At 29.9% G+C, this 24,340-nt stretch overlaps 3 protein-coding genes across 9 annotated transcripts in view; 2 read left to right on the forward strand and 1 right to left on the reverse strand.

Moving 5' to 3' along the window:
* LOC105211144 (elongation of very long chain fatty acids protein 6) overlaps positions 1-14,608 on the forward strand; it is a 41,645-nt gene extending 27,037 nt beyond the window's left edge. For all 3 annotated transcript variants that reach the window (XM_011182467.3, XM_011182468.3, XM_054230100.1), the window contains exons 3-4: positions 9,469-9,606; positions 13,084-14,608. In XM_011182467.3, coding sequence (XP_011180769.2) covers positions 9,469-9,606; positions 13,084-13,744 — 799 coding nt within the window. In that variant the 3' untranslated portion in view covers positions 13,745-14,608. The remainder of the gene's footprint in view (positions 1-9,468; positions 9,607-13,083) is intronic.
* Positions 14,609-17,998: 3,390 nt separating this feature from the next.
* LOC105211146 (endothelial differentiation-related factor 1 homolog) lies at positions 17,999-20,579 on the reverse strand. 3 transcript variants are annotated; one of them, XM_029039565.2, is made up of 5 exons: positions 20,422-20,579; positions 20,095-20,342; positions 19,217-19,377; positions 19,011-19,152; positions 17,999-18,610 (listed from the first exon to the last, which is right to left on the reverse strand). In XM_029039565.2, exons 2-5 carry the CDS (start codon positions 20,216-20,218, stop codon positions 18,597-18,599), a joined length of 441 nt encoding a protein of 146 aa, XP_028895398.1. In that variant the 5' UTR covers positions 20,219-20,342; positions 20,422-20,579; the 3' UTR covers positions 17,999-18,596. The 3 variants fall into 3 exon arrangements, with proteins under 3 accessions (XP_028895398.1, XP_028895399.1, XP_011180771.2); XM_029039566.2 differs by having other exon boundaries at positions 17,999-18,607; positions 20,422-20,578; XM_011182469.3 differs by having other exon boundaries at positions 17,999-19,152; positions 20,422-20,578.
* Positions 20,580-21,063: 484 nt separating this feature from the next.
* Positions 21,064-24,340, forward strand: part of LOC105211147 (tyrosine-protein kinase Abl) — a 79,537-nt gene continuing 76,260 nt past the window's right edge. Inside the window, exons 1-2 of one of the 3 annotated variants that reach the window (XM_011182473.3) lie at positions 21,064-21,204; positions 22,171-22,511. In XM_011182473.3, the coding sequence (XP_011180775.1) occupies positions 22,187-22,511 (325 nt within the window). In that variant the 5' untranslated portion in view covers positions 21,064-21,204; positions 22,171-22,186. Of the gene's footprint in view, positions 22,512-24,340 lie in introns of all 3 variants that reach the window. The other 2 variants (XM_011182475.3, XM_011182477.3) reach the window with 2 other exon arrangements.

Raw genomic sequence — 24,340 nt, forward strand, 5'->3', positions numbered from 1 at the left:
ATCTGAAATTTCAAAGTTCCCTCGGCTTAATTTTTCGGAAAATCTGTTGCATTTGATATTTTGAATTGTTTAGTTGCCTGGTGGTGAATACCCGCTGGTATTATTTTTTCATACAACTACTTAATAATAAACAAGTCCTCAAAGAACTGAGTTCAATATGTTCCTATTGAAAAACCCTTTACTGTAATTTATATATACATATTTGAATAAGCTCATACATAGTAACTGGAAATATAATATTTTTTTTTTTTGTATTTATTTAATTGCTTTTTTATATACAAATGTGGCGTACTACAGTTTTACGCAAATAATTAAGTCACTTTTCAACAATTTTCAAACACTCAGTATAATAATAACTTCATTACTTAATTTAACTACCTTTCCACGATTTTATTATGAAAGCATATATCTTGAGTAAAAATCACTGAAGCTAATTTCGAAAGAGACTGGTGGTAACTGATGTTTTCAAATAAGATATTTATACACTTATTTACTTGACCGCTACTGTATCTGTTAAGAATTCATAACGATTATTATACCATTAAACTGGACAGGTTGACGGAATTGCTTAGTTTTTTTTCAGGAAAACAAACAATCGTGAAATGTATTAAAAAGCTTACTGTTTTTTATGCAAATTTAAATGCATTATTTTATTTTATTTTGCTTTATTCTAAGTGAGTTATAAATACTAAAATTGCTAGAAAATTCATTAAAATTGTTTAAAAAAAGCATTATAAAAAAATAAAATAGAATTTTAGAAAAAAAAAATTAAGGTCTGCTTAAGAAGCTATCAAAATAAAATTCGAAAATTTGGTTTTAAAAAATTCATTTGAATAATAATAAATAAAATAGATTTTTTATGGACGATTTTTTTTACTTAAAAATTCTTCATAATTTATTGAATTTTCTTATAATTTCAATTTTATTTGGTAATTTTTATGTTTTTTTCTACACTTTTTTAAATTTTTCTGTTTTTTTTTAATTTTTCTGTTTTTTTTTTTAATTTTTCTGTTTTTTTTTTTTAATTTTTCTAAATGAAAACTTTCCTATACTTACCACGTATGAATGTATGTATATAATTGATTCGTTTGCAATCTGACGCGACTGTTTTAAGTCAATTATTTTTAATCTAATGCGACTTAACTTAAGAAGTAATGATATAGGGTGAACGTTTTAGAGGAATAATTTAAAATAAACGCGATTTTTTAATTAATTTCGGACGTCAATTTCAAGCGTAATTGGTTTATCAGCATAAATCAATGACTTTTCGTACCTCTACTAAAATAAACTAATTGAGTTAATGACCTACATACGTAACTAGTTGACCGGTCTGTTTGTTAATGGGTTAGGTAGGTTTCAAAATTTCAAAAAATATTGTCTTTTTAAATAGTGCAATATGTTTAAAATATTTTCCAATATCAAATCAATCTGAGTAAAATTCTAAGAGATAACCCTTTGAAAGTTTCGCCTATCACGTCTCAAAACTCACTTTTTCAAGTCGGTGGATACGATATCTCAAAAGTTATGAAGCGATTTTGATAAAATTTTGCACACATCTTTGTAATCACATTATCTAGTTAATGAACGAAGATTTTTCTTTAATATTTTTATTGCAACTATTTTTTTTCGAGCGAAATTTTACTAAAAAATTTAATTTTTCAATTAAAATTCTGTCAAAAATTCAAATTTCAATATTTTCCTTTTTTCCTCGTTCATTAACTAGATTTATTCATGTGCTATCGAAATGTTTTTGGTTTATTGTTTTTAGATGAATCAATCATGAGTTATGATGTCCACCGCCAGATCTTTTTTTGAAAGTTTTAAATAAAAATGTTACGAAATAGTTTTTAAATATGTATCTTTGATACGCTGAATTACTTAAATGAAATATATGGTTGTGTATAAATTAAAAAAAAAAAACACTGTAAAAATATCCCTGTTTTTAGACTCTGAAACCCACCTAACCCCTTAATATAATTTAGTCACCAAACGTTTACGCCAATAAAGTGGTTTGTAGTTCTATGAGAACAATTAGAAGATTGTCCTAAAATTTCCAAATCACTCGCATGTTCTACACACTATTAATGATAACATTGATCTCTCATATTCACTTCTAAAAAGATGTGAACCAATCTCTTCTTTCGACACACTATGTACATACCACACCAGACCATAACGTTTTTCTGGAGGCTAGTAGGAGAGTATATAGAGTTCAACAGTTGTTTATATTAACAGCTGGTTTGACAGCAATCTGGCTAGAAAATTGTATACTTGTACATCCAAGATATTTCTAAAAAATTCTATACCTCAAAAAATGCACCCTATACACATATGCATATTTTTGATACTCATTTCAGAATTTATGCATTTACTTAGATTTATTTGTTGTTTGTGCTTGATCATCTTTACCGCAATTACCTATTTAAGAAACTGTCTGCTGAGCGCGACCTAATTTGTTTGCGCAGAAACGGGACATTAATATTCAAGCTTAATTGAAATTAAGACAGCAACAAGCGACAGTGAATTTAGATTTTGTGTAGATCAGCTGAGTTATACTTAGCTAAACTGGCGAGATTATGGAAAGATGAGTAATGTGGTTATTTATTTGAAGTTTTTTGTGTTTTTTTTTATTCTTTAAACTTGTAGAGGAGAATATTAATATTATATAGATTTATGTTATTTTATTTAATTTAATTTAATTAATAATTAAGTCAAGAGGAAAAAGTTACTTTATTTCGAATTTCACTATATCTATTTTTTATAAAATATAAAGCCTTAAAAATCAATTTCATCTAAACATTTGGTCATCTGATAGTTTAGAACCGTCTTAAATTTTTTTTTGCATAAGTAAACTACTTAAAACAGCAAGCGGCCTAGTCACAGCGTAAACAGTAGATACTAAATCTGAAGTATGACTTGAGTTAAAAGCATTTCATTGCTAAATTTAAATGTTGCAACTGAAGTACATGACAAATAGTATTGACCTTTTGCTATTATAAAAATGCATCTCTTTGTTTTAAATGCGCATGTTTGTTGGAGATTTCGCTTACAAATATGACATTGTTGTTTATACATACGTCTTTATAAGTAGAAAATGAGGAGGAGGATTATCAACATGCTAAGTTATATCACTTCAATGAAAGCTTTTTCATGCTATTACACTAACAATATTCTTTCTGGAATACGAAAATTAAAAAAAATAAACAATTTTTTTCAACTTTTTAAAAATTACATATATTGTTCATATCATAAATTTTTCGATTTTCTTGATTACTGTTTAACCACTTCCAAAAGTTCGTAGAAATTTGTAATTATGAAGTTGATATTCGATGTATATATGTAATTTTCAGATTTAAAATTAATTATTTTCAAGTTTTCGAATTATTAATAGAAATGAAATTGGGAATACAATTATGAATTTATTAATGAAATTATGAGAACTAATTAACTTTTTCACAATTTGAGAGACATTATTGTCATATTGCCTTTTTGAGAGACAAGTCGGAGAGCATGTTGGATATTTGATACCTTTTTTTATTTTTAAATTAAAATAAATCATTTTTAATAATGTTTTGCAGGAGTTCTATAAATTCAATAGAATTTTAAATGAGTGCAAAACATATACATGAGTATATATGTAAATGGGTGATTCTTATTAATGACTTGTTTCTGATTAGATTACACTCAATTGTCCATAACTGTCAGCAAAGCAATGAGCTGTCAAAGCATTTACCCGCTGTCTTATCTAATGTGATAAAAAATAAAAAGTCTAAAAAAAATTTGAGCTGTTTAGCTGTAACCTACATATAAGTGTAATGAAAAATTAAAAAAAAAAATTAAGTAAAAAAATAAATAAAAAAATTCATTTTTTAGTTGAACATTTTGAAAAAAAAATGTTTGTTTAATTGCAAAATTTGAAAATAAAAAATTTATTTAAAAAAAAAAAATTTTAAAATAAATAAAAAAATAAATTTTGAAAAATAAAATTTAAAAAAAAATTAATTTTTTTAGTTGAAAATTTTGAAATTTTTTTTTTTAGTTTAATTGCAAAATTTGAAAAAAAATTAAAGAAAATAAAAAAAAATTATTTAAAAAAAATTTAAAAATAAATTAAAAAAAAAAAATTAAGTAAAATATAAAATTTAAAAAAATTTAATTTTTTTAGTTGAAAATTTTGAAAAAAAAAATTTTTTAGTTTAATTACAAAATTTGAAAAAAAAAATTAAAGAAAATAAAAAAAAATTAAAATAAATAAAAAAAAATATTTTTTTTAGTTGAAAATTTGGAAAAAAAATTTTTAGTTTAAAATTGGAAAAAAAAATTCAAGAAAATAAAGAAATTAAGTAAAATTAAATTAAAAAAAAAATGGGCGAAAAATTTAAAATTATTAAATTATTATTATTATTAAAATTATTTTTTTAGTTTAATTGCAAATGATGAAAAAAAAAATTTAAAAAATACTGTCCTTCGGAAAAAAAACAACTGTTCATAGACCATATGTTCATCGATGCATAAATATTAGTGTTGCAATTTCTAAATATAATGCTTACCAGATCAGATTTAAATCAGATTAGCATATAATTAAAAGAAAACTGTGATAGCGTCATTCCCTGTTTTTCTAAGAAAATATTTTCAATCTCACTGTGGGCACGCACCTACTTGCCACAACAAGTACATACATATAATTTTATAAGAAAGTCAAATGTCACAATAATTATTTGAATCAGGCGATTTCTCGATGCAAAAAAAAATGAAAAAAAGCGGCATGCTCCAATCATCAATAGATTTCATATTATTCAATTATAATTAAACATACATACATACATATGCAAGTGCGCTTGTGTGTGTGTGCAGTGTAATTATAATTTCTCACATTACTGTGATAAGCTCCGGAAGATTAAGTATGTATGTATGTATATGTGTGTATGAATGTGCGTATGCGATAAGGTGGGGTATAACAGTAAAAGGTGAACCACTAGTGATTTCCTGGAATTTTTTTGATTTTTTCCGTTATTTATTCTTTAAGTGATAAGAAATTTGGCAATTTTTTAATGGTCTATGGATATAGGCGACATGTGCTTCTGCAAAAGTGTGCCTTTTAATTCAAATACATGTCTATATAGCTGCATATGATAAGTGATAAAACAATCAGGTGCTAATGTTTACAGAATGCCAAAATAAAATTGAGGTTATGTGTGTGTGTGCCATATTTTCTAAATTTAGTCATAAAACACTGTTATTACTGTATTATAATTTTTTTTTGAAAAGTACATATGAAAACATTTGTACTTCACCCACTGTATGCTCAATACTTTCCTTTTATTATTTCGCGCTCGTTAGCGCTATGTTGTTATTGTTATTGATAACCACACAAGCCGTGACAGCTCATTGCATTACTGACATAATCACCATACTTTGCTAGACGGCTGACTCATTTTCCTATATAATTCAATGATACGTTACACCTGCGTTCGAAATTTGCGCGCTTTTTTCGTAAAAATATTGTACATTAATCATGGCACCCGTTATTATATGGCACTAAAAATTGTTAAATTTATACTATTTTTTTAATGATAACACTGGTCGACACAAAAAATGATACAAAGATCAGACAAAGATATTCAAGAAGATGTAAATCCTATAAGAATATCATTGTCTGATCTTTGTATCAGAGAAAAAGTTACTTTTTGTCGACCAGTGTAATCTTATTTTTAATGATTGGTATTATTATTTTATAATTACCTAATATTTTCCATTGACATTATTTTTGATAGATAATACGGCCTTCCAAATTTTTTAATTATAGTGTCTGTATGTAGCATGCCAAAAATCATTAAAAAAAATTATAATAAATAAATATACATTTTTTTTAATTAAAATAAATTTGCCTCGTTTCTTGCGTATCATTATGCCGCAATCATGAATTTTAAAAATTGTAAAGCGTGCTAAGAGCAACCTTATCAGTTCTTCTTAAATTATTTATATTATATAAGAATTGTGGATTAAAAAACTAGTATTTAAAAATTTTATTGACATACATGTTTTTTGTTATCAGTCTATTGAAAAATTTATAGCTTTTCATATTTATGTATATATTTTCTTAAATAAAAAAATTGTTTGCAATTTCTCAATACCAAAAAATTATATATTTTTTTAATTTCTGCTTATATTGTCCACTATATTAAAATAAATTTTATCCACTTATGCTTAAGAGCAAATAATTTTGCAATAAAATAATTAATTTTGTTCAATAATGGTTACGTACATCAAAAATTAAATTAATATTTTAAAAATAATTTTACAATAAAATAATTAATTTTGTTCAATAATGGTTACGTACATCAAAAATTAAATTAATATTTTAAAAATATTTTACTTTTTTTTTCAAAAAATCATTTTGGAATTCCTATTTAAAAATTTTAAGTTTTTATTTTCCCCATTTTCATTTATTACTTTTTAATAATGAAATACATTTATATATTTTTTCAAAGAAAGTAATAAAAAATTATAAAAAAAAATATATATATATATATATATATAATTTATTTCTATAAATCATATATTACGTCTATAAACATTATATTATATTCGTAAATTTAATTAGTATTGGAAAGGTGTTCGATCAACTCAAGCCCAGATTCAATCAAATCCCTCGCAAAAACTTCCACACATCCCACAATCAAGTAAAAAAAAAACAACAATAATTACCACATTTTTAATTAAACAAAATAACTGCTAAAGATTGCAGTAATTAATGTAATTAATTAATTCTACAGTTTTTTCCCAAGCCGAACAGTCAGTAATATTAATAAGTTGTAATAAAGAAAGAAGGTGTGTACATATAGGGAATTCCACACGTCACTTCTCGTTTGCGGAATATAAATTATTTTCGAACTTTGATTTCATCGTAATATAATTTTTTTAATTTATAAAAAAAATTACAATTTTTTTATATTTACTGTGATATTAAAAATTTATTACTTTCAATTTAATTTTTTTTTTTGCTTTAACTTTTTTTTTTGGTTTAATCTCTTCTTTTTAATATATTTTTTTTAATTTTTTAATTATTAAAAAAGTTACTTTTTTGTTTTCAATTTCAAATTTTATTCTTAATTTTTTTGTTTTAATCTTTTTTTTAATTTTTAAATGTTCCCAATATTTATTTTGTTAAAATTTATGTATTTTTTAAATGTTCCAAAAATATCTTTTTTCATTTTGCAAAAATTTATTTTTGTTAAAATTTATTATTTTCATTTTCAAATTATTTATTTTTTAATCATACTACTTTTTCGATCGCTGTAGCAACTAAAAGAAAGTATGATAACCTCTATTTCAATATTTTATTTTACATAACACTCTCGTATATACTCATTTTTGTTAAAATTTATTATTTTCATTTTCAAATTATTTATTTTTTAATCATACTACTTTTTCGATCGCTGTAGCAACTAAAAGAAAGTATGATAACCTCTATTTCAATATTTTATTTTACATAACACTCTCGTATATACTCATACATATGTACAAACCTCCATACATATGTATAATGAAATTAATTTGGATGCTGATTATAAAACATAGTCTGCTGATTTCGCTTGCCCATACATACAATATACATATGTAGTAGATATGTATTTTCGTTCATAAATATGTATGCGTTTCCAAATCCATAAAATTTGCAACTGTTTATGGCCGGCGAATTTGGCGCTTTGTTGTTATATTATTAATTATTGCACGGCAGTCTTTTGACGATATTTTTCTACTTTATATATACATAGTACGTATGTATGTATATTTTATTTTTTTTTTGGTCTTTCATTTCGTTTTTATTTAAATTGTTACAGCTTTTTTCCGTGTTGCCAATTTTTGCGCAAACTATTCGGTGTCATGCCACGATTTTTTTTTTTTCAAATTAATTTGTATGCAGACATACATATAAATCTAGTAGTTGAATATGGTCAATGCTAGTCTAGTTTTTGGAATAGTTTTATGTCTGAGCACTACATATGCCTGATCGAATGGGCGCGTGTATATTTTTGTTTACAATTGAAAATGACTTCCTATAATTTTATTATAATTGCCTTATTGATTGAATATTGATCGTTTTCGAAACGTTTTGTTTTTCCATTGTCTTCTGCGTTTGACATCTTTTGTATTCCTCCGGCCTTTGTGCTATTTTGGTCAAAACATCAGACTAATTTCGAACATGTGTCGCTTTGCATTGAAACTCCCACCCTATTTTAGCATGCACGCGTTCATTTCTTATGTAAATGAATGAGGTTTTTTTTCGAAATAAACTATTTTATGCCGTTACTTTAGTTTAGTTTTAGTTGACTATTTTCTAATGTTATATAATATATGAGAAGAATTTTTAGTAATTTCCGTATATATTATGGTATATTTTTACGGAAATTGTTTTTTCTCGCCTTGCAGGAAATATATTTGCAAGCAATTTGTTTAGAAATTTTTCCTGATTTTAAATATTTAAAAAATAATTTATATATTATTGGAAAAATAATTAAAAATTAATTTAATTTTAAGAAAAAAAAATCATCATGACCTGTCCAAACTCATATTTACTGCCCAACCAATATATACCTCAGTAGAAATGCATCTCTGAACTGAGTTCTGAAGCTATTTTAAGTTATTCAGAGGTTATGCTTCGTGAAGTCTATGCAGCTGTTGCTAGTATCCAGAGCCATTTTCGAATTAGAAATAATATTTGGAAATGCTCCGAATAGTCGAAAACTCTTTTCAGATATTAAATTTATAAATTATAGCTAAAAATATTATTTTTTGTATTTTTAATTATTTTTAATTATTTATTATTATTTACATTTTTTTTTATTATTTAATTTTATTTTGTTTTATTATTATTTTATTTATTTTTTTATTTATTACATTTTTTTGTCTTTTTCTTATTATTTATTTAGTTATTGAAAAATTGTTGTTAGCCAACTTATTGAAAAACAAAAACAAGTTTCAACCACTCTGCCCTACCCTAAAATAATTGTTTTTAAACCTCTGTACTAATAATAATTTTTTAATTGCTCAAAAACACTTGTTATCAACTGTAATAATCTCAAGTTTAATTTCGCTAATCTATACTGTTAGATTAGCAGCGCTGTGATTTGCTCAATTAAAGCTTATCAGCCGCAAATTTGAATATCAATTGAAATAGGGTTGCCAAGTTAATAAAATAATAATTTTAATAATTGCCATTAAAAAATAAGAATAACATTAATAAAAGATAATTAATTAATAATTAAAAAAAATAATAATAATAAATAAAAATGTTATTTAGTTCAGCTGATATCTGATTATCATATAAATATATTAAAAAAATTAAAAAGAGTTAAGTTTGTGTATATTAAAAACATTAAAATTATGCACCTCTACTCTTTTTTTATTTATTTTTAAGCATTTTTAATATATTAAATTTTTATATTTCTCTTTGTCCATTTTCAGATTCCAACTACGCGGTCCATTAATTATCTGGAATACAATGCTCGCCATGTTCAGTATTATGGGCGCATTTCGAACGGCACCAGAACTTATACATGTGCTACGTCATTATGGACTTTTCCATTCCGTTTGCGTTCCTAGGTAAGTGCCAATGCGAATTCATTTCATGCCAGTTATCACAAATTGCACTTCTCCTTGTCTTATTACATGACCATTCACTTTGTTCGAGTGGCAGCCAAGCAAGCAGGTCTTAATACAATTCCTGAAATGATTCCACTCCTCCATAATGCTTAGCTAGTTTATCGACTTTCATTGTAAATACGGAAAATTTTCGCAACTCATCCTTGACAATCATGCCGTATCGGTCGTCTGCAATTTGTAGCCAATAAAAGCACTAGCCATAAAGCGGCTAAGCAATGTCAACAGGCGTTCTAGCCTAACCTGGGCGCTCAAGTGCAACCATACATAAGTACATATGTATTTTGCCGGCCATGACAATTGCCTGACCTTGAGTTTGTTCATCATGACGCAGATTTGCACATGCGCGCGCGCAGTTTACTGTTACAGCTTCGCCCAAGTCGAGCCCGCCGCCATACTCGGAGCAATCTTGATATTTCCAATTTTGGAACTGGTTTTGCAGCTTTTCTGCTCGGTTGTTTTGTTTTCGTTTTTATTTTGCTTTAATATTCTTTTATTTGAATTTACATTGTTGTGTATTTGCTTGAGCGCGCATTTGCTGCCTTTACAGCTGGGCGGTTTGGTTGATTACATACATATGTACATGCAAACCTGGTGAATTCGTTGGCGAGTTCGCCGAAAAAAGTTGTTCTTAAATTTTGCATTTCTAGCCGCCGTACGCTTGACCAGCAACGGTCGTGCTCAATCTCGTGCTGAAGTTTTACACTTTCAAGCACGTTCGATTGCGCGGTCTCTCGCTCTCATGTTTCGGTTTGATGAACTGTCGGTGCTGAACTCACATGTGCACACATACATATAACTATTTCTTTAATATATCATTCGCGTTAATGTTTTTCTGGTTTCTACATTGGTTATCCATCCACACACCGGTCGCAATGTTTGTTTTATTTCCTTTTTCTTTATTTATGTTCATAATTATACATATATTTAGTGCATATTAGCTAATTTTCACTTTGCTTTGCTCATTGTTACTTCGTTAATGTATTTTTTCTGCAATTTTAATTTTTTTTTTTTTAATTTTTGTACTTTTGTTAGTTCTTGCTAATATTATTTTGCCACTTTATACACAAGCACACAGAGTTGGGCCAAATTCTAAGAAATTTGATCGTTATTTTGTTTGTTTTGGTTTTTTGTTCACTTGAAAATTACTCATTGTTCTTTTCATGCTGAAAAGTAAAAGGCCAGCAAGCTTATTTAGAATTAAAAGAAGTGGTTCTGGTGGATACATATGTATCTAGAAAATATAACGACAGATTTTTATATGTTATTAAGGGGTTATATACAATTAGGAGGATACAATTTCTAAGCAAACTATTTGGTTTATTGATTTCAAACTTGGCAGGTATATTATGACAACCTTAAACTATATTCACATATTTTTTATTGCCAAAAATAATTATCGGGAACGTTGATATTGCCAATTTTGCAGAGGTCCGCAAAAAAATGCCTCTTGCGGTGAGCACGATATCTCTGGACTGGATCATCTAAAATGCAAAAATCAAATAAATTTCATTAATATAATAAATAATCTAGTGATTCATCGAAGGATCGAAGGATAAATGAATTAGCAAAAATAATTTTTTGACAAAATGGCGGCTACTCAAAGCATAAGGTTCGATTTTCGGCCAAAATTCGGGTCTTTGTTTATAAAAATAAGAAGTTTTCATCGGATGGGATTCGATTAATTACTAAAAAATATAGTTAAAATTTCAGACCGATCGGTTCAGCCGTTTCTGAGAAATCTTGCTCACCGACTTTGAAAACACCGTTTCGAGAAAAACGAGATTAAAGTTTTGAAAGCACTTTACATGTAGTCGGCGCGCCTTCACTAATGTGTCTATAACTTCGAAAATATTCGTCGGATCGACTTGTGTATACTCAAATATATATATATTGAAAAAAATCGATTTTTTGAAAATCCTAACTGTATATAACCCCTTAAATACTTCTTGTCATTATAGGATTTTTAAGTTTTGCTATTATTTTAAAAAAGGTTTTTAGTTGATATAGAGATGTAGTCCGATAACTCAGTGACTTCCGGAATTCAATCGGTCCTTCAACATTTCGATACCGTTTCGTTAGTTCGTTCAAGAACTTCAAAATAAGCATTTGCTTCCTCATTCGAATGAAATCTTTCTCAGCTATCCATTTTTAGAGTCGGAGAAAATCGAAATTTGGAACAAATTAAATTTATCGCAAAGATATAGACCAAATTTTCACATTTTTGTAACAAAGTTTATATAAATCTCAGAGTTGCCATATGTAGTAAATTATTATAAAGGATGATCCATTTCGAGGTCCCCTATTTTTTTTTTAAGAAAAAAAACCGAAAATTCAAATTTAATGAGGAAGGTTTATTATCATCTCCTTAAAATATTGGTCGCGGCTACGTCTCAGATGGTCCATCCGTTGAGTCCAATTTACGATAATTCGTTCGAGCATTTCGACTAATAATTGGCGAAAGACACGCGTGTTGTTCCAAGACCTAAATCGAAGCGAGATTGTCTGCATAGACTTTAGACTTTACATATCTCCAGAGGAAAAAGTGTAACGGTGTGATATCACCGGCCCAAAACGTGAAATTATTGTTTCACCAAAGTATCCTCTGAATAAAACAATTGATTGATGCGATATGTGGGAAGCGGTGCCGTCTTGTTGAAACCAAATGTCGTCGAGATCACGTGCTTCAATTTCAGGCATAAAGTAGTCGGTTATCATGGCGCGATAACGGGTGCTTTTGACGGTTTTGAACTCAAGGGGATCAGTTTTGAAGAAATATGGACCAATGAATCCACCGGCCCACAAACCACACCAAACCGTTGTTTTTCTGGATGAAATGGCAGCTATTGAATCTCTTCTGGTTGCTTTTCATATCAAATGAGGCAATTTTGCTTGTATACATACCCATTGAGCCTGAAATTCGCTGAACAGAATTTGGCTCGAAAACGTCGGATCTTCTTGGAACTTTTCAAGAGCCCATAGAGCGAAGCAATGTGGCTCGGGAAGGCCGAGCGGCTTCAGTTCTCGCACAAGCTGTATTTGGTACGCTTTCAATTTAAGATCTCGACGTAAAATGCGCCAAGTCCTTCTATACGTCAGCCCGAGTCGCTGCGAACGGCGCCGCATCGACTCTCCACGGTCTTCGTGTACACTCAGTTACGGCTGCTATATTTTCTGCTTATGGACGTGGTCTATTCGGTCGAATATTATCTAAGTCTACTGGGTTGTACCAGTCATTATTGTTAGTTTAGTTTTCTAAAAGGTCAGAGGAATAGTTTAAGTCCAAAATATTATATAGTTTCTTCAGTAATTTTGATTTTTTTGAATCTTATCACTTTGAAATCATTCAATTCATTCCCTTATATTGTTAGTAAATATATGAAATACAAGCTTAACATTTTCCTCTTCTTTCATACACAGCTACATCGAACAAGATCGCGTCTGCGGCTTCTGGACCTGGTTGTTTGTGCTCTCCAAACTGCCCGAACTCGGCGATACAATATTCATTGTATTGCGAAAGCAACCACTGATTTTCCTGCACTGGTACCACCACATCACTGTGCTCATCTACTCCTGGTTCTCGTACACCGAGTACACCTCATCGGCGCGCTGGTTCATCGTCATGAACTACTGCGTACACTCGGTGATGTACTCATACTATGCGCTGAAGGCGGCGCGCTTCAATCCGCCACGCTTCATTGCCATGATCATCACGTCGCTGCAGTTGACGCAAATGATTGTCGGCTGTGCGATCAATGTGTGGGCCAACGGTTTCCTCAAGACGCACGGACGCCAATCGTGCAACATCTCACAGACCAACATCAACCTATCGATTGCGATGTACTTCAGCTATTTCGTGCTGTTCGCGCGCTTCTTCTACAAAACGTACTTGTCGCCGGCCGGCAAGAAGAGCCGACGCATGGCTGCCTCGTTGGCCGCGCAGAATACCGCCAAATTGTCATCGCCCAGCAGCGATGAGTCGAAGCCGCTAATGGCCGACATCAGCAGCAATGGCACAACACTGAACGGTAGCGCCGCTAACGGTGCCTCAGCGTTCCTGCACAAGCCGAAGTTGCAGTAAGCGGCGGGCGGATGACAGAGCAGCGTCCACGACGGCAACGGCGGGGTGTTGGCAGAATGTTATGTTGTATTTTTTTCTTGTTTTTTTTTTTTAGCGGGTGTGTTGCCGTATGATGAATGAAAGCGTTTGAGGTGGTGTATTTTTGAATTTGAATTCGAGAGCAAAAATGGATAAGTCAAAAGTCAGTAATCAGTAGTAGTGTGTGTACGTTTTAGTTTGTTCTTTGATTCGGAAATGATGATTGGGTCAAAGCATATACATACATACATACATACGTGCATATGTAGTAGTGGCAGCGTGTGGCGCCAATAAGCGGTAAGCAGGGGCAGTGTTGATGAGTGGTGTGTGAAGCAGCGCAAATTAAATTAAAAAAAAACAAAAAACAACAACAAGAAACAAATGTTTAAACTGAAAAAATAACAACAACAACAAGAACAAATTTATAATGAATGAATTTTGAATATTTTTAATCCAATTTGTAATACGTGTATATATGTATGTGTATACAAGCAAAAGAAAAACAAAAAAAGAAAGAAAATATTTTTGAATAACTGAAATTGTAAATTTCACTTGGTCTCTCATTTCAACTAAATTGTGACTTGTGATGAGCCATTTGTATATTGTATGTGTACCCATCAATTTTCTTGAAGTTACCTTAGGTATTTTCTATATATTATATACATGTGTTGCACACACATTCAACAACAAAAGCAACAACAACTTAAAAAAATATTAAAGCGCAAGTTTTGCATAAAAAACAACAACAATTACTTACATACTTACATATATAGTACGGCTGTTTGTATGTTTTAAAGTGCATACTATGTAGTTATGTGTTTGTTTGCAGCAACAAAAACACAAAAATCCTATAAAATAATTATTGCCTGCACAGTTTTCATTAACAATTTAATCAATGATGTTTGTTAAGACGCGCAAAAAAAAAAAGAAACATATTTGCTTATTTAATTTTTGAATCGAAACACACAAAACGAGCGCAATTGATAGGCATATATGTACATTAGCTCTCTCTCTCTCTTCAACTTTCGCTCACTGTAAGTGCATTTGGTTTAGTTAATTTTAATTAGCATAATAATTGATAAATTGAAAGCTGAAGTTAAAAGACTAGGCACTTAAACTCTAAAATCCAAATGTCATTGGCGATTAAGCACATCTGATGTTATCGAAAGCATAAAATATCAAAAAATATATATACATACTATATCACTTCTGTGAATAAAGTCAATTCTGTGTGGTAAAATTTTTCAAAAAAACACATTACTGCTGTTTACTAAATATTATTTAGAAGTTACCAACGCGCCTAATAGCATGCTACACGTAGAGCAATATTTATGACATTTGTTATTATAACAGTTCTAAACAGTTGATTTTCTTCCGTTATATTGCGCTTATTACAGGCATATACCGTATTTATTTCAATATACTTGGCAGTTTTCAATTTTAGCGCGTAGAAGCTCCCACAGACACATACTCGCTGAGTTCGCTTAAATAGTATAATAGTAATGTATTTTACTAATAAAAAAGAAATAATTATTTATTGAAACATATAATGTTTAACTAATTTTTTTTATTGTACTTGAAAACAATATGTGCATTTCTACTATCTACTTGGTCAATGGTCGAAACTTTTGAACACAAAATATAAGCAACGCACTGCAGACATTTCGCACAAAGTTGGGCATTGCAATTTTCAAAACATTCGAAAACAGATTTAACCGAAATAAATTTGGGTATTTAGTTGTATAAGCAATAAAATGAAAATAGCACTGAATTTAAGCGCAAATTTTATACATCACATACTATTTAAATTAAAAAAAAATTTTTTAATTTATTTAAAAAAATATTTTTAAAAAATTCGCAAACAAATTTTGAAAAAAAAAACAGCACACAGTTCATTGAATTATTGTAAAAGCAAAAATGAAAATAAAAATTTAATAGTTTTTTTTATTAAAAAAAAATTGAAAATTCGAAAATTTTATAATTTTAAAAACTTTAAAAAAAAATTGGCGTTTTGAAAATAACATTTGCAAAAAAATCAAATTTATTTCTAAAAACTTAAAATTTATTTATTATAATTTAAATTTTTATTGAATTATATTCATACTTGAGTCCATTGGGCACACTAAATAATTAAGAAAAAAAACAAAAACAATTTAAAAAATTTCGAAAATTTCCAAAACGCTTAAAGCAGCACTATTGAAAGACAGTTATTACTATTTTTTAATTTAAATATTTTTTTTTATTGTTTCCCACTATAAATCTAGCGTTAATGGTTTGTTTTTCTGAACATATGATGGCTAACTGTAATATTGAGTTTTATTTTTATTATTATTTTTTATTTTTTATATAAAGTTATAAACTAAACTATTATTATTGTGGGTGGGTCACAATATTTGTTTAATTGCACCTTTTTTATATATATGTATGTATATGCTAAAATATTTAAGTTTAGGTATTGTGTATTTATATATAATATATTAAAACAAGTACAGACGTTAAATGAATAACAAAAATGCAAAAAAAAAATTCAAAACAAAAACAAAGAACCAACCGAAGTAAACCGCATACAAAGATGAATAAGCAAAAGCAAAAACAAAATAAAATATACAAAAAACAAAAATAATTAAATGAAAAGTAAATGAAATCACCTACATACACATAAATACATACTTACTTTTTTTAGTAAGCTGTTTAAATGCTATAGAGCAGACAAAATGAATGAAAATGTGGAAAAAAACGCAAATATTTTTATTTCTTATTTTTACAAGCGAACAAACAAACAAATATGTATAAAAAATATATATGAAGTAAATATTGAATAAATAAATAAATAAAAATTATTTAAAACAATGGTCATGTAACACGGATTTATGTAAGAAATAAACCAACAACAAAAATAATAATTGAGAATTATTTAAAAATAAAATATATATATGCTGGTAAGTAAAGAAATATAATAAAAGACAGTTAAATCCATAACTCGATCGTCTATAACTCGAAGTTCTCTATAACTCGAGCTCTTGAATTGGCCATAGAAGTTAAATTTCATACAAACTTCCTGCCGTAACTCGGAAGTCTCTCTAACTCGACGTTTTTTTTTTGTAGGTTATGGTGATTTGAGTTAGAGAAGCGCAACTGTATTTTAAAAAATGTTAAGTAATGTTCGGTCTGTGGTCTAACGGTTATCTAAAAATAGCTGATTTTAGTATAAAAGTTTCCAAATTCAACCATTAAATAATATTTTCAGTATAAATGTATTAACTAAAATTTACAAATCGTGTCGTTTGCAATAAACAGATTTCAAATAATGAGCTTCGCAAAAGATTGTTCTCAGGAAGCAAGCGCCTAAAAGTATGCATGTAGATTTTAGTTGCAACATGAATCAAAATCAAAATTGCAGTATTTCTAAGTACCGTTAATTGAATACAAACCATCTCAATCTGTTGCAATTTCCACAACAGCCTCTAAATTAACAGCAAATTACTGTACTCACTGAGTTCCAACCCTACTCAGATCGTAGTAAGTAGCAACAGCTCAGCATTAATTAAAAAAACAACAACAACACTCATTTTTTTCTCATTAAATTTGACTTTATTTCATTGATTCAAACCATAAAACATCTATTATATAATTATTGCTCATTGCGTAAGTATATTATTATAGGTATACAAACTACTACATACATATACAATGTATTTCAATAAATTAATTATTTATATTGACCAACTCGCATGGTACAGGGAAGAATTAAAAAATTTCAATATTTTTGGTTATTGTTGTTGTAGTCTATTTATGTATAGTGCATGCAATAATGTTGAGAGGAAGAAAAAAGGGTTTATCATTAGGAGTCACATATATATTTCTTGCATTACAGCAGATTAAAAGATATAACCTATAAAAAAAACTGTAGGGTCCAACGATATGTAAATACATATCACTTCATATTATTACAAACGAATTGCAAAGCTAGTGAGTGCTAAATATCTGCTTCTTAGATATAACTATAATCAAAGATTGGCAAATTCTGTGGAGCTTTATAATATCGGAATTGCATTTGCAGCTTTGAAAACGCAGAATAATTGCATTCATTTCAATTTCTTCAACTATTCTCCACAGCTCACTTTCTGTCATATCAAAGTGAAGAAGTATAAAATAACTTGTGGCGGCAGTGCTTACCTAATAGTGCAGTAGAGCATAGAAAATAACTAACCAATGAGTACAACTAAACAGTTTAAATAAGTTTTCAAATTGTGACGAAATCGAAACTTTGTGTACACATATATTTATTTGAAGCAAACATCTAAAATGAAAAAAAAAAAACTATTTATGTATATTGCATACAAATCGTAACACGTCCATATTTTCCGAATTTCTTAGAAATCACTTCAAGACCTTAAATATCATTTTATTGATAAAATTCTCTTTCATAACATCATCACTTAAGGTCAGTATTGAATTCCATTACTTCATAATGTCGTATGAAATATTATAACTAACGACGGATGTATCGTATGCATGTAGGTATGTATGTAGATGAGTTGTAATATCCAGCATAGTTGATAAACTACATTTAATTTTTGAGCATGTTTTAAGTTTTTTTTTATATGTAAAAATCGTTATATTGTGTTTTGTAAATATTCATTACCATTTTCATTTCATAATCTTAAATGTTTTGCTTAAAATTTGGGTGTTTTTTTTAATATGTATGTAGTTGTGTTAGCTCAAAATTTATGTGTAGTTACATATAAATTTTATGCACATTTCATGATTTTTAGTTTCCTTTTTAGTGATATATTCTGCTTTACTCTGGTTTGTATTCGTGCTATAGGGTGGCTCATGCTGTTGCTGCTGAAAGCAGAATATATTAGATTCAAATTTGAAAACAAAAATTAAATTATATAAACATGTTTTTATATGAATGAATTAATGTAAGTATGTATATGATTAGATGAAGTTGAAAAACAAAAAAAAAAAAAAAACTGCTCCTTGACAAGAGTGTTTGTTGCTTCCGTTTGGAAGTAGAAACTTCTCAGCCTCCCGATAATAACTTTACTTGCGTTTGCCGCTGTTGTCGTAAGCGTTGCAGTTGTTTATGGCATGAACGTTAGAGTGGCATTCATATTTGCATTTACATTAGCGTTTTGTATTAAATGGTTGCTGTTGCGATATGCTTTTTATGGATGTTGTTTTTTTGGTTTATTACTACTAGCGTTGCCACTTGCAGCCGCATTGTCAACTCATTTCTTACCGGGAGGCTGCAGCGGTTGGCCGCGATCTTTTCCACGTAATTTTACGCCAATCACACGTTCAATCTTGCCCAAAATTAAGTTATTAGGAATGCCGCGACCCGCTTCGTAATCCGTGACGACCTGTTGTTTTTCACAGATTTTCTACAGGTAGAAAGTGGTATTTATTAATATTATATGAGTTCGGCATTAAAACACTTGTACTCACAGTTGCCAAATCCTTCTGACTGAGACCTTTCGATTGACGTCCCTGCATTATCAATTTGCCAACGTCTAATGGAATTTTGACATGTTTTAACTCTTCAGTCTCACGATCCAGTTTGGCAGTATTTTTTGTGGTCACATGTTGCTTGTTGGTGCCCGCACCATCTAATATAGAAAGATAAACATGAAGGTGATTTCAATAAATATATATTTCACGCAGATATTTAATATAGAAATAAATTGGTTATATGTAAGAACGGTATTTATATCCAATGCAAGGCAACCATTTGCGGAAAAGTTTGTTTTGCCCCTGATAGATTAATATAAATCGCTCCTCAAAAGCACTATTTTATAGTAATAGTTTTTATAATTTATTCTGCATATGTAATATAATTCATAGAAACGTTTAGTGGCAAAAATAGCGTGTATAAAAATAAACACGATAAAAATAACGTGAAATTTTTTTATTTCATTTGACAGTTCGATTTGTCAACCACACATGAAAAATTAGTGCGATAAAAAAGTGTCGCAAGCGAGAACACTGTTTGAGAAGTATCTTATGTCATTTTAATTAGCAATTGCATACGATGATGAAAATACCGAAGTTAAAGTGCAAGTATTGTGAAATTGGAAGTATGCTATGTGAAAGAGATCAAAACAATAACACTTAGCGCCGGGTTACTACTCGGCTAATTGTAAAGTACATATATTCAAACATATGCACATTTCAATATACATACTTTAAATGTGTAGATATCGACAAATCATCTATAGAATTGCGTAAAACACAGGCTTTCAGCAAATCGATTTATGCAAATGTTTAATTTAAGTCACTTTGCCTTGGACTAACCCGATACGTGTCATTATAACCAATTAACTCACATTTCTGTGTTGTTTCGACGGGTACTCCCTGTCGTCTGGCATGATTAACTACGGTCTCCGATTTTGCTGCACTACCCTTGGGCGCCTTCTTGCGCAGTACAGTAACTGTGTCCCAGTCAGACATCTTCCTTGGCTTCTATTATAACTTTTGGCAAACTCCTACGGCCTTCTTCGTTTCCAACTTAAAGCACTTATGAATTGAGTTGTGATGCCGAAATATCTACTTGAATTTATTCTTTCGAAACGTGCTACATATGTTCAATAAAGGTAACAAAATAACAAAGTTAGGTTGCAGCAAAATGGATAAGTTATGTCTCCTTTACTCACTTTTATAGAAAATAACAAAATGTTTATACAGATTTGTTTCAAAACTTTCTATTAGCAAAGTATTTTTCAATTCCAGAAAAATCCGAATTATATGTGACGAACTTCAGCTACGTTTTCGTTTGACAGTTTATTTCGTGTGATTATTCGTTCTAATGTTGCCAGCTCAAAGCACGATTAAATACATGCGGTCCAGTGACGTATGACATATGCGAGTAACCGAATCAATGTAAACGAGTTTTCTTTCAGTACAAAGCTCAATAGCATTATAATAAAATTAACAAGTTGAATTAACAATTTAAAATTAACAAATCAAATGAATACTATTCGAAAGTTATCACAAGAAAAGTATTTGGTATTATAAAAGTAGGAGTGAAAAAATAAATAATTTAGTTTAATTATGTTGTATTCTTTTATGATCTGTTATAACAATCATTTTATATTATTTTGTAATTTGTATTTTGAAATGCTTATATTTTTAGATATAAAATATTTATTAAATGTGTTAAAAAAAAATCTTGTGCAAATTTAAAAATCAACCGTGTGTGTTTTTTCTATTTTATTTCTCTGACATTCCACTGTTCGAGTGAGATAAGTATATATATCATTTGTGATGTATCTTCAAATGCACTGTAAAACGAAACAATTGGACAAAGTGAAATTGGAAAATTGTCCCAAACGACGAAGAACGACGAGTTGATGCAGACGATTTTTACAATCGCTGCATATTTAATTTTTGTGAAATCTCAATTAAACATTATTAATTCAATTGGAATTGGAATAAAAGTGAGTAACTTTATTTGCTACAAAAAGCGCGTTTTTCTCGGATTGTGCGGGATTGTTTAAAAAGTTTTGTACACAAATGATTTTGTTGAGCTTTACAAACGTAAAAGATAAAAAACCAACAGTGAAATGAAAATAATATTACAAAAAAATTATAATTGTGAAATTGTACCACCAAGTTCATAAACGGTTTATAAACCCTTCTAAAAGCCAAATTCGGGATACTGGTACATAGCAATTAAACTTGTGTAAAAAAGAGGTTGGGTGCAGACAAGTTGCACTTGCATACAGGTAGGGCGTGTTTTTCTTATTCGCGTCGCCGCCGATAACGATATTGTATTTTTTGTATAAAACTCAAATGGTAATGCAAGCAAACAAAAATAAACGCAAATTAATCAAAGTTTAAATTTTCTAATCAGAATTGTTTATCGCTCCAAAAAGGAATAAAGCAAATATTTGCGCCGATAAATGGGGAGTTGCGCAAAGTAGAGAAGAAAAAATAATTGCAACTTCCCTTTTATAGGCATTTTATGTCTACTACAAAAGTGCGAAGCAACGTAGAAAAGGCGAATTAAAAAAAGCGTAGAGTAGTGGAAAGTGAGTGTATAATCAAAATGTGTAAGAAATCCCTATATTAAATGGCAATTTGTATACATAATATAAAACAAAAAATGTATATAAGATAAAAGTTTAAATATACAATCGTATTATATAAAAGCCGGAAGTTATATACGTGCGGAGGAAATTATAAAAAAACGCCGCACTTCCGTCTGCGGTTTGTGCACTATTCGCCGGAATAGCCACGCATTTCGGTTTCGGAAGCTAATATTGTTGGGTATCGCGTACACGCCCACCAAATTGGGCAAAATCTAGAGCCAAAGTGTTTCCTCAACTGCAACTGAACTAAAGAGTTTGTACACTAAAGTTCGAACTCAAGCTTAAAGAGCATACCTTTTTCTATCGATATAGTTACTAAGCTGGCAATATGGGCGCACAGCAGGGAAAGGAGCGCGGTTCACATTCCAGCGGCGGTGGCCATGGCGGCACAGCCAGTTGTATTGGTGTGCCAAGTAGTGGCAGCCCAGTCGGCTTGTCGTCATCTCATGGCATTAGTGTTGGCAGTGTAAATGCACTAGCTGCTGGTTCCACTTTGCGCGGCTCCCGCATCAAGTCATCAGCCACACCAGCATCTGTGGGTGGGAGTTCACATCGTTCGACTGCGGCTTCGGGTAGTAGCATTGGACATACATCTAAGGACAATCACAGTCGTTGCAATGCCATCGGAATGAATATATTCACAGAACATAATGGTGAGTTTCCGTGCCGGTCTGGCTTATACATATGTACTTGTTAAACTTAAATTATTTACATAATTATTTGTAGGTGCATTGTGCTTGTAAGCTATAATTGTACAAACATACATACATATTTAGCTACATTTTATGATAATTCTTATTGTCTACTGTGTTCATGTTACTTTCTATTTTATATTTGCGACTTTCGCTCCTCTTTATATGGACAACTAACTATATGCTGCATTTTTTCCACAACTTTTATGCGGGTGGCATATTGTGTCTAGGTTTTTATTATGAAAGAGGGTGGATTTTTTTTTGCTAGCAGCTGTTAAATATGTTTGCCGGCGTAATCGCACCACCATTGTTGGAATACCTCTTGCCAGGCTCGCTGGCTGCCACTGAAGGTTGCTTATAAGTCTGTATGTATATGCGTATACATTTATTATGCGCGTGGGTGCTTTTCAAAAGATTACATGATGTAAATGTCCCAAACAATTTTCATAATGTACAAGGCTGTGTAAAATTTCTATATAATATTTATGTTTTAGTAAAAGTTACATTAAATTATTAGCATTTTTTTAATATATATAATTTAAAATAATGTCGTTATAGTTTTGATATTTCTTAGGATATACTTTCAGTTACATTTGAGCAAATAAGCTTTCTCCTAACCACTTTTTCTATACATAAATCTTAATTAGTCGCTGTCAACTGATTTTTGTGTTTATTGATTTTGGAGTTTCGAGTCATAAATAACTCGTTTAATTGTACAATTTATTTGTTACTTCAAAAACACTTCAACCACCCGGCAGTTGAGGGTCGGTATTGCGCTAACGCTGTTGAATTTATATTTATATGTACTTATATACAAACAAACATCTGATTATATCCACATATGTGAATCTTATGAATATATATAAATACATATGTATTTCTGAACATTGTTTTTGCATCCACATCGTATTCCAACTTCACACTCGCCTTCTTGTGGTCGCATTCTTTGCTGCATATGCTCTTTGCACTTCATACGCCTTTGTTGTTGTCCTTCATCATGTGGGTGGGGTTGTTTTCGTACTCTTTGCTTGCTGCTGTTATAGTATTTACAAAATTACATTTAAATTTCCAAACAAAACACGTCGCCACATTTAATATTGATGAGGGAAAGAAAGCAAATGGCAACGAAAAAATTAAAAAAAAACATACAAACACTGCTTATATGTATGTATATACGACGACAGCATTCTCAATAAATGTGAGCTGCATTTTTCATACAAATACCCCAGGGGATGGTGTATCTGTAAAATTTCTTGTGTGCTTACTGAGTAAATAACTTTATAGAGAAGTGTATGTATGTATGTATGTATGTAGTATAGTCATCACATTTATATTTCAGTTTGTATCCCACCCGGAGGTGATATTAGTCAACCTCCGGAAGGCATTTCACGCATTTACGCATTTTATACCATTGACACGTTTCCCGAAAAATGACCTTTTATTGCTTCATCCGGCGTTTAACGCCGTCGGCTGCACGAGTCCACTGCATAGCTGTGCTTTAGCGTACTGCCATCAGGTTGGACAACTAAATGCATTCAAACGCAACGCGTCAACCATATTTGGTGCGTGCGTTACCCATCTATAATTATAAAAATCCATCAAGCGTGCACAAATTGCTTTCGAATGAGGCCACTACAGCGTTGAGTGGACCCTTCAACGCTCAGTGAGCTTGAATTCCTGACAAAGTTCAAAATTTTAATTGCAACTAATGGCGCTGCCAATAAAGTGATTTATATACGTCGCTACCTTATAAGTACATAAATAAATATTTTATGTTGGTATTTGAAAAC

Source organism: Zeugodacus cucurbitae, chromosome 4 (genome assembly GCF_028554725.1).
Source record: "Zeugodacus cucurbitae isolate PBARC_wt_2022May chromosome 4, idZeuCucr1.2, whole genome shotgun sequence".
NCBI lineage: Eukaryota > Metazoa > Arthropoda > Insecta > Diptera > Tephritidae > Zeugodacus > Zeugodacus cucurbitae.

Excerpts from the sequence above, each read along its gene's own strand:
- LOC105211146 (XM_029039565.2), bottom strand. The coding sequence starts at position 20,218 with ATGTCTGACTGGGACACAGTTACTGTACTGCGCAAGAAGGCGCCCAAG. Across the intron at positions 19,378-20,094 it reads CGTCGAAACAACACAGAAAT|ATGGTGCGGGCACCAACAAG; the intron begins GTGAGTTAATTG and ends TTTCTATATTAG. Across the intron at positions 19,153-19,216 it reads GTCAGAAGGATTTGGCAACT|AAAATCTGTGAAAAACAACA; the intron begins GTGAGTACAAGT and ends TTCTACCTGTAG.